Below are 11,346 nucleotides of genomic sequence, written 5' to 3'. Positions count from 1 at the left end.
AATTCAATTCATGTTTATTTACGTGCAATAACTTAACAGCCCAGCGGCCAATTACAAAGTTAGCACGAGTATATAAGGTACAAAATAATTAAAACAAAATACAAATACGACAAATAAATCTGTGAACATAGATCTAAAGAAGACTGAAATATATACATACATTTATGAAATATTACGAATGTTGCTAATACTGTTAGTAACTAAATACTAAGATAAGACACCAGTGAGTGATAGCATAAAATTAATAAAATTAATAACCAGTCAATAAATTAAAACCAATTACATAAGAATAATTAAAGCTAGCCGAGGTAACACATATTTGTAGTGAATGAAAACACTAATCAAGTAACACCGTAAAAGGTTTGGTACATGCTTGTAAAATACGATTCAGAGAAACCGCTCCGTCTGCAAATATGTCGAGATCTTTACCCACCACGCTGGTAGCAAGGGCGCACCTAGAAGATAATAATAATAATAATTTAAACATATTTACATTTGCAAGCAATAAGAAATTCTTAACTTCATAGGATTTGGGCTTACGTGTACATGCATATGCGTGCGACTGTTTCAGCCATCTCAAGATCTGAGCTGCACTTTATTGTTGTGTTGTAAATGCATATACCTAAATATGGAATTAGCAACAAAAGATTTGTGAGATAGACTGTCTGTTCAGCAGAAAAGTAGGATTTATGAATTCTATTCAAAATTCATTGTTTTAATCTCAAGAAATATATTTCTACAATGAATAATAAACACTCAGAATTTTCAAAGACCAATATAAAGGCCTTTCTTTTCGTTTCAGATTAACGTTTTTCAAATGACGAGGAAGCCAAATGAGCGAAAAGAATATTATAGAAAATTAAGAATCCATGGAAGAAGATGTAATGGCAGTAGTGAAGAGACCATTATCCATAAGTTATTTTGTGTTCCATCTGCTACTTTGCAAAAGAACAAAAATATGCCAAATTTATTACTGTTTTATTGGTGAAGATATCCCGAATTCGTTTCAGAAAATGCAGGATATTACAACTTGCAAAACCACAAAAATTACAATATAATTTCTCCAAACTATCGTCAAACCAACATCTAATAATAAGATGAAAATTTATTCCCATCAAATATATCTTCAGTGCCTCCATGAAAACAATATTTTAAGATTCTGACTAATGGATTCTTATTCCGAGATATTAGGCAGAAATAATAACACTGTTTGTTTCAAGTATGTAAAGTTCTAGTATTTAGAAGTGACAGTCCAGGAAAAGCTGAGCAGTGGATGGGCAGGTCCATTCGTGAAAGTAGAGGGGTGTTGTGATTAGTCATTCAACTGCACTCAGTGCGAGCAGACGTCTCAAGAGCATTCTTCCTTGTACAGTCAAGTTAAAAAGTTTTGACTCTTGGAGTCGTATTTGAGTGTATTATTCTCTATTTACTGTATTAATATTTTATTTTATTGTTTATTTTCATTCGTTGATTTTCTTTTTTGTTTACTTGTATTAGTACATTTTTTTCTATCTCCTTTAACATGCCACCTACACGAAGTAAATTGAGTGGAAAAGTGTCGCATTCACAGTCAAGAGAAATTGTTAGTAATGTATATAAGTATATGAAAGAGTCTGGGCCAACAATTACAGTGAAGAACATAGGAGTGGAAGTAGCTAAGGCAACAGGTGTATCAGAAAGTAGTGTCAGAAGAATAATAAGAGAAACAAAAAATATCGAATCTGGGGCTTCCACTTCCTTCTCGGAACCCCAGAAAGGAAGACCTAAGAGATCTCCACTAGCCACTTTTGACGACTTTAACGAGTCTGTGGTGCGAAGAACAATTAATGACTTCTACATAGTCGAAAAACGGAGACCTACCCTGAAAAAGTTCACGAAAAGTTGAAGTAGATTTTCAAGGATGCATCTCCACATTAAAGAAAACTGCGTGTATTTTGAAACTGGGGTTCCGCTGGAAGGAAACAAAAAATAATCAGCAGATACGGGTGGAACGATATAATATCAGAGCCAAACGTCTTCAGTATTTGCGGCAAATTAAAGAATATAAGGAAGAGGTCCGCCCAATCATCTACATGGATGAAACCTATATTCATTCATCGCACACCACCCCATATGCATGGAGTGATGGATCCATCCAGGGATTATTTTCCCCTGTGTCCAAAGGCCAACGGCTCATTGTTATCCATGCAGGAGGAGAGCGAGGTTTCACCCCTAATGCATATGTCCGCTTCAAATCCCACCAAAAAAAAAAAAAGACTACCACAGTGACATGAACTACACCAATTATGAAAAATGGTTAAAGGAGCGACTTATTCCTAACCTTTCCCCAAATTCTGTCCTTGTCATTGATAATGCTCCCTACCATAATGAACAACTAAACAGAGCCCCTATCTCAAATTCAAGAAGAGATTTTATGATATCCTGGCTAAAATATCACCTTCCACCTATTACCTTCAATAACACTGATTTTTCATCATTGCGGAATCCAGACATATGCAATACGATCCTACTACTCAAACCGAAATACCTTTCCTATAAAATAGATGGAATCTTTGCAGAACACAATCACAATATTTTACGACTCCCTCCGTATCACCCAGAACTCAATCCAACTGAGTTAATATGGGCCACAGTAATAAATTGGGTTGCTCAAAACAGTACCACATTTAAGATGGATGAAGTAATTAAACTGGCAGGCCAAAAATTGGCTTCCATAACTGCAGAAGAGTGGCAACGTAGGTGCCAACATGTAAGGAACATTGAGCAAAAATTAATGGCACGGGAAGGCCTTTTGGACGCAGGACGGGAGTTCCTCTTCCATGATGGCGGTGATAGTGATGACAGTTCTGATGATAGCTCCGATTCATCTGGTGGTGACGAGGAAGGACAGGCATGTGGAGATGATATCTATGTGGACATTGCCGGTGTTGACCCTTTAGAATAGACCCGTGTAATGTGTAAATAAACTCTTCATGTGTATAACAGTGAAAAGTGTATAATAGTGTATAGTGCATAATAGTCTGCCATTCGGCACTTAAAACTTAACATCGGATGTGTGACCAACATCGCTATGCAACACAATGAGGTAAGAAGTTATTTCCTTTTGAGAACGCCTGTATTGCATTCCCCTCCACACTTGTCGGCATGCTGGAGCTCTCCCCACCACTACCAATACTTCTCCTACTCCGCGTCGGAGGACTGTCAGCTCTTAAGTACTACAACTATAGAATTTGGTATTGTGAAATTTATTTTCGATCTTAAGAAGGGAAATAAAATTTTGTTTGGGAAATATATGAGTTAAATGATATCATTTCCATCTTCTTTTATATGTGATTAAAATTAATGCTGTACTTCTGTGGGCATGAATATTTACTTTGTTCTAAAAAAATAAAATACAAATACAAATACAAATATTGGAAAATGTACGACTAGAGAACGCCTGTGGTTAGAGAAGACCAAGGTTTGGATTCGGATGTGGAACTCATGCACTCACTCATGGAACTGAGCCCTTCTTAAGAAGCTGCCAATTATGCAGCTACTCAAGAACTTCCCAGCATTTTATGGAACCTTCGGGGGCCCATACACATACGAGTCTGGCTCGCGAGTCCGGTTCGGCGAAGAGCCGGGCTCGGATTAATTTCACCACACAATTATGAGCGTGGCGACCCATACACGGACGAGTTTGGCTCATTGGAATCCGAGCCGAGTCGGACTCGCGAGCCAGACTCGTACGTGTATGGGCCCCCGAAGGTTCATTACCGTGTTCACAAGATCCATCCAGCAGTCCCTATCCTGAACCAGATCAATCCAATCCATACCATCCCATCCTATCTCTCTGAGATCCATTTCAATATTGTCCACCCACTTACGACTTGGTCTTCTAGTGGTCTTCTTCCTTCAGGCTTTCCCACCAATATCCTATATGCATTTCTCCTCTCCCCAATTCGTGCTACATGCCTTGCCAACCTCATCCTCCTTGACTTGATGATTCCAGTTCTACTTGGAGAAACGTACAAGTTATGAAGCTCCTCATTATGCAGTTTCCTTCAACTTCCTGACACTCATCTCTCTATGTAACAATAAATTACAGAGGAAGAAAAACATTTATAGAACATTTTAGATCTCATTTTGGCTTGACTTCTTGAACGCGCACAGTCATCTGTTTTTGGATCCGACAATTTGTTACGTCTTATAAGACCACACCAAATTCTTTCACAGAAAATTAACGCTTTTGATAGTTGTCTCGAAGTCTCAAGTAAACAGCTCGACATTCTTCATCTCTGCAACAGAAAACGTGACATATTGTGATGCTCTTGACAGAAAGTACTATGTCATGAAATCGAAAAAAAAACTATAAACGACGCAATTTAAATTCAAGAGACACTTTTTCCTTGAGACACAATGTGTGCCAGTCATATAATATACGTTTTCTTACAACGTATGGATAAAAGGTAGAGGTACTTAAAATGGCATGATTTTACAGTTTCAGCTAATACAGTGAAATCATATGACAGCCTGCCGCAAAGAGTTTGGCCGTTCCAGAGGAAAAGAATCTCTTCGTGTCACTTCCGCTGCCCGTGTCCGAACCCGCAGAGCAATAGACAAACCCATAGACCAACAAATCACAAACAAAAAAATTGTCGACGACGTAACTGAGCCATTTAGCGGTTTTGTGGTCTGCTGTATGCAATGTTCTTTCCTCAAAGTGTTCCATAAAAATATCACTGATCACCGGAGACAGTGAATTTCCCATTGCAATACACTCTTTTTGCTGACAAAATTTGTTTTCAACTGGAAGTACGTGGATGTTTAAATATGTCCAGTAGTTCCATTACGTCTTCAACATGTAAAGGTGAGCGTTCTGAGAAAGAAGAATCCCCATTGAGTCTATTTCTTATGATATGTAAGACTTCCTCCAATGGCACATTGGTGAACTGCCTAATAATGTCAAAACCTGCAAGGTAGTCTTCTTTTTGAAGGTTGATATCCTATATTGATTTTAAGAAATGTTCTTAACGAAGGCGTCTGTATTGCCAACTAGAGGCCTCATAATCTAGTGGAGAGAATTTGCTAGGACATAATACACGTAGAGAGAGAATATTCGGCGGAAAATCGGCGAGTTGGCAACCCTAGTTATAAAGGGAAGTAGCTGCTTCAATGAATTTTTCATTGCTATAACAATCTTTAAAATCAGACAACAGAGATGTGCGAAAATTTTCATGCCTAATGCTTTTCATATTTTTTACTACAATATCAGACCTCTTCTGTGTTCTAGTGGTCAGAGTTCCTGGCTACAGATCCAGAGGTCCTGTGTTCAATTCCCGGCACTACAAGATTTTCTGAGAAGTAGTGGGTCTGGAAAGGGATCCACTCAGCCTCGTGAGGATAACTGAGGAGCTATTTCAAGCAAATAGCGGCTCTGGTCTAGAAAAACTAAATTAATTGCCGTGGGGATTCGTTGCACTGACCACGCAGCATCCTCTATCTGCTGAAGTTGGCACTAAATTCGCCGACAAGCGGCGGTCTCTCAGTCGGTGTAGTTCGCTTGCGTACTCAAGCCACGGAGTTGGTTCTTTGTTTGTTTGTCTCTAAAATACCGAGTGCTACAAGTGCTTCACAGCCCGAAATACTGCCAGTTCATATTTTTATAATACTAGTATTGTAACACATTTTTAACCGAATCTCCAATAAATAGAACCAAATAATGAGAACTGGGTCATTAAAACGTCAGGAATGCGGCATGCGAGACAGACTGTTCATTACGCTGTCGTGTAGTGCGCCTACGAATCATCATCATACAGCTGTAGCCCAAGTATCATGAATGGGTGTGTAAGATAACACTTTCATGTAACTTATAATTAAAATGGCTCTGTTGGAAAAAAAGGAGGGGGAATCTTTGGTATCCCATTTACTCGTAATCTTAGTCGGGACAACGGAACATCTGGCTCAAAAAAAGGGACGTCTGGTCCCCCCAAAGAGAAGTAAAACAGTAAAGTAATGGTATCCCTGTATTATTATTATTATTATTATTATTATTATTATTATTATTATTATTATTAGAGGGGGTGGGTTTCCCCATGCACTTAGACCAGTTATTGGGCCATTGTGCGTCCCCCTTTAATTTCTACTGTCGCCATACCCTACCGGTACTGGTTCGTGCTATCAGCCCCGTTCAGCCAACGAGGTCAGCTATCGGTACCTCGATACTTCCCCCCATCTACCAGAGAAATTGGAAACTACTTTGGCGGGAAATGTGTTGCTCAATTTTGCTCAGAGGTCTCCTAGAGACATGAGGATCTTTTACGTGCCGTATCTCTACGACACGGGACCCACGGCTTAAAGTCCCTCCCGGAGGACTTGTTCCCTGAATTTTTCCGCCCTTAAAAAATTCCACAACCTCCGCCGGGTTTGAACCCGCGTACCTTGAGTCATGAGGTGGGAACGTTACCCCTAGACTACGGAGGCTGCTTTGGTATCCCTGTAACAGGCCGTGGAGGCCCATAGGGTTGTGAGATGTTGAGGTCCCCACATTTTCTAGACAATCGGCTCATATATGGTGGCAAGGTTGTTAGCCCTACGCGCCGGCAGCCCTTTACCTCCAAGGATATTCTAAGAATATTCCTGTTACTCATTTCTGTTAGAGGCTCAGTCGACCCCAGGGCCATTGTGCGGCTGGAAGGATTAGGTCAATTGAAAAAAATCCAATGACCTCATAGGGACTTAAACCCGCGACCTTCCGGCTTGTAGCATAGTGCCTCAACGTCTCAACATCACCCTAAAGTAAGGCCTAAATATGGACCCCACACTCGATATGAGAGAACCATTCGCCAACACAGAAGCAGTCGAACTGTGTGTGTTAACGAATTTCTGTGTGCTGCTTCGCCCTGCCTTTGCTGTTCTGTTCTGTCCCAGTCTTCATTCCTCTACTTCTGCGTCTCAATGTGAGCCTTACGCCTTAAAACATTATGACTACCGTTCCCAACAGAGATACATGTTGGAGCAACGTTTGGAAATATCACTGTGAGAATTTCCTTTATAATATGTGTTAGTCATTCGCTCGGACTTCCTTTCATCTGGAGCGCTACTCGAACCTGAGAGGCTTGCTCTTGTAAGATTTGAGGTTTTCACGGCGGTGACTACAGAGAATGCCGTCTTCTGGGATGGGGCGCCGTGTAGATATTGTGTAAACCGATTATACAATATCTACAAGGCGCAACACCCAAGAAAACGGCATCCTGTTATTTTCTTCTCTGCAACAATAATTTTGTTGGCGAAAAGAAAAAGCTTTGGAGGAAAGGAAATTAATATACCGACAACGGCCAGCAACTAGAAGCATTAAAATACTCACCGGCCACCAGAAATCGCATTCATCATGCTGACGAAGACGGGGTGACATATTTCCTGGTCCACTATTCGGCAATGAAACATAGCCCCGAGAAAAAATGCGAATATGCAGTTCATAAGGAAGTCTGAGCGGGGCACAACGCCGAGGGCTTGCCCGCGCTTTGTCAGCTGCTGGAAGACTGTAGTGCCGACCATGAGTAATGTGGTCAACTTGGGATAGAACCAGAAGGCAGACCCTGCAAGAAAGCCAGCTGGCACTGCATGAACCTCCGAGTCTTGACCACGGAGCTGGGACAGTAGGCAGACAACAGCCTGCAAAGTGAATTGGGACAGTAAAAGTTAATTTGTATTAAATATTTCAGACTGCATCACACTGGAGCAACAGAGGTGCTATGTTACATGTTATCAGATTATTTTCTCAATTGTTCTTTTCCATCTTGCTCAACCCTCTTCATTTCCTGTATCAACTTTCCTCATAATTAATTAATTACTGTGTCTCATCCATATATTGAACTGTACAGTTCTTCAAGTCCATGCATTCAATACATGCTTGAGACCCATTGTTTATAAATCCTCACATTAAAAACGTGTCTGCTGCCCCTTCTCTTCTTATTTCCTGTTATTTGTGTTTCAAGCGCGTCGCGTACGTCAAGAAACAAACTTCCAAACTGATAAGTGACTTTGGCACGATCTAAATTTTGATGGACTGACGTCAAGAAATTTACAACAATTGGGCTCATACCGTCACCTCACTAATATTTCACAATTCGGTACCTAATATTGCCTCAACTTACAGACCTAGCGATGGAGCTGAAGCCCAACTTATCGAGACAGAACTCTTAGATGTGGTCTCCTAACGATGGCGTGGCCCTCCATAACCATGTTTTTCGTACCATGATATCGTAGTTACAAACATGTCCACGAATTTACATCACATAGTTCCGTAAAACATAATTACATTCCCAGTCAAGAACCTGGCATATTATAATTCTATGATATACTGGAAATGTTTGTCCAAATGAACTCCACGATGTATTTAACACTGCGTAGCATCATGCCAGTCATATGAACATGAATCTGAAAATATAAGCACCTTAAAAAATACATGTTTCGAATTCTAGAGACATCTTCTCATCCTGTTCCCAATACGTTTCACATAATGTAGCCTAGAGACTACAGTGGGCGGACAAATGGCAAAATGAAACATGGCCATTATTATTTTATGTAAACTTGCAACATTAACTGTCATGAAAATTTCTAAAGCAGGGTGCGGATGAACGGCTTCACTTTATATAATCCACGAGAGAAAGAAAAAAGGAACCTTATGTTTTCTGTCTCAGAAGACAATAAGAAGGCTGGTCTTGAAACAAACGCTGCAAGCATGAGGGAAGACTCAAAGTACTAAGAAGGTTAATTAGTCCTCCGAAAACGTAATTAAAAAGAAAGTAAAGTTATCCGTATTACAGACCTTGGAAGCCCATAGGGTTGTGAGATGTTGAGGTTCCCAAATTTTCTAGACAATCGGCTCACAGATGGCGGCAAGGTTGTCAGCCCTACGCGCCGGCCGCCTTTTACCCCCAAGAATATTCCAAGAACATTCCTGGTACTCATTTCTGTTAGAGGTTCAGTCGACCCCAGGACCATAATGCAGCTGGAAGGATTAGGTAAACTGAAAAAAAATCCAATGACCTCATCTGGATTCGATCCCGCGACCTTTCGGCTTGTAGCGTAGTGCCTCAACCAGCTACGCTACTGCGTGCCCCTCCATCGAAAATGTAGCTAGTTTAAATGTTACGGAACAATATGTAACGCAGATTTAATCAAAAATTACGATCATGAGGCAGTTAAGAACAAAGTAAAGTCAAATTCAGAATTTTTTATATTGTCACGTATTCGGAGTTGGTGTGATTAATAATAATGGATTCTGGAATTGATAATTCAATTTATTGTCACTTCTTTACAATTACAGTTAATTGTAACAGATAACACATTGACGTCTGTCTGACGAATGCTCATTGAAGAGTCTCCACGGTTCCTTATATAGGATAGTTATATCCATGGAAATCCATGTAAATGATTCGTTGTCACGCAAACGCGCCTACCGAAGCGTGGTTACTAAGCAACCGAAGCTCTACTGTTGACTGCTTTACCACGGGAATGTGTTTACGGAAACGTTGCTTAGCAAATGATCATAGTCCATCACAATATTTCCAGTCTATGATTTTACTCATTTACTCTCATACTCGTACTAGGAGAAGAAAAACATTACGGCTATTTTCTGACGTGGAAAGCAAATGGAAAAACTACCACATAATCACTTTTCCTGGATAGTCTCTTTCCAAAAACAGAAGATCGCATTAAGTGGAGAAACTGTTTTGGAAGAGACTGTGGACCTGTCGTCTGACAGATTACTGATGATGATGATGATTTTCTGACAAAATTCTTAGGAGAATATTTCATAATCGGATTTAAGAGAGAGAATGTAACAAAAGAACCGTAAAACGAGGGGCTTCATAATTAGTACTGTTCACAAAATATTATTAAGGTAAAATAAAGGTAAAGTTATCCCTGAGATTAATTAATTAACAATATGCCATGAAGACATATCACAAAATATTATTTGGGTTATCAAACCAAGAAGGATGAGGTAAACTAGTCGTATGGTACGCACGGGAAAATGAAAAACCCACACTCAATTTTAATCAGAGTACCTCAAGGCAGGAACAACTGTGACATTTGGGATCTCAAGAAATATATTTTAGAGTATAGTCTGGATTAATCTTAATTTCATGCATCCTGCTGTGCTAAAATATACAACTCTTTAATGAACCGTCACAACACAGCAAATAGTAAAACATCAAAGCCACAGCTGAACGCTGACTTTGATGTTTTACTATTTGCTGTGTTGTGACGGTTCATTAAAGAGTTATAGTCTGGATTCGTGAGGTGAAGTGGGTGAGTCTTATGAAAAAGAAAATGCATCTCTGGGTTCTATACAATATTGGGTATTTCTTGATCGGCTGAGTGATTATTCTGCTGCATAAAGTCAGTTTTTGGTTCAAAAATGCCTATCCGCTCTGTTGAATGTAACAATAGATTCACTAATGTGAGTAACGTCCCCTTGGAAGAGTAAGTGGAAACTACACAACCAAAGATACTTGCGTGATATATTCCGACGTAGCTGCCGAAGAACATGGCGAGGGAGAAGTTCTTTAGCACGCAGAGATTTTGAAGTTGTTCAGCCGGATGGACGACCACTCTTCGAAACTGGGGCAACAAGACACGCAGCATTTGCACGGCCATTCCCAAAAGTAGGTATTTGGTGGCTTCCTGCACAAGAGGGACATCAAGCCTAACATCAGGATCCAGCTGCAGCAAAACGACGGGGCTTCACATATGATTATGCTATATAATAGATGCACAACAGTTCACTGAAGGTCACGCTGCAAGGGCCAGCATAGGCCTACCCCTCATATATTCAGCTGCATAATGAAGAAACTAGAACTTTGACAAATACAGGAAGAGGAAAAGTTGTAGGAGTTATTTCTTCCGTATTTCAAATTTATCTTAAGAGACTTCGTCTCTGTTTGACGTGAGTTATTACTTATAGCAGATTCAGCTCCTGGTGCTTAGGCGTCTCGCAATTGTAACTTCTGCTCAGTGCACGAAATACGTCACTGCAATATTTTAGTTAAACATTATAAAAGATAAAACAATTCCGTCCAGTGTGACTGGTGAAGTTTTTCTTATTTCAATTCTTCGTGCTATTACATGTATCGGTCCTTAGACACCATCATCAGAGGGACAGTTTGGAAACCACTATTACAATAGGTGTTCTGAATGTTAAAATACACAATATACAAATGGATACAAAATCCAAAATTTTTACAACTACAGCGGCTGTCTTGATATATTAAATTTTTTCAATAAGAGAGAGAGAGAGAGGGCACGAACCTATTTGGTTTATAAATTCTAACTTAAATAGCAAAAGTTAAAATATAT

At 39.8% G+C, this 11,346-nt stretch overlaps 1 protein-coding gene and 1 long non-coding RNA gene across 2 annotated transcripts in view; one reads left to right on the top strand and one right to left on the bottom strand.

The window, feature by feature from the left end:
* The window catches only part of LOC111874667, a 3,456-nt gene extending 2,161 nt beyond the window's left edge, over positions 1-1,295 (top strand). The window contains exon 2 of the long non-coding RNA XR_002844602.1: positions 803-1,295. This is a non-coding gene — a long non-coding RNA (uncharacterized LOC111874667). The remainder of the gene's footprint in view (positions 1-802) is intronic.
* Positions 1,296-3,972: 2,677 nt separating this feature from the next.
* LOC111874674 (transmembrane protein 135-like) overlaps positions 3,973-11,346 on the bottom strand; it is a 25,451-nt gene continuing 18,077 nt past the window's right edge. The window contains exons 6-8 of the mRNA XM_023870370.2: positions 10,507-10,674; positions 7,349-7,656; positions 3,973-4,280 (exon numbers count right to left, since the gene is read on the bottom strand). Coding sequence (XP_023726138.1) covers positions 4,223-4,280; positions 7,349-7,656; positions 10,507-10,674 — 534 coding nt within the window. The 3' untranslated portion in view covers positions 3,973-4,222. The remainder of the gene's footprint in view (positions 4,281-7,348; positions 7,657-10,506; positions 10,675-11,346) is intronic.

The sequence above is a fragment of the Cryptotermes secundus genome, unplaced genomic scaffold, assembly GCF_002891405.2.
Source record: "Cryptotermes secundus unplaced genomic scaffold, Csec_1.0 scaffold56, whole genome shotgun sequence".
Classification (NCBI taxonomy): domain Eukaryota; kingdom Metazoa; phylum Arthropoda; class Insecta; order Blattodea; family Kalotermitidae; genus Cryptotermes; species Cryptotermes secundus.
The sequence above is the reverse complement of the archived record's forward strand: the minus strand, read 5'-3'. Positions and strand labels throughout refer to the sequence as shown.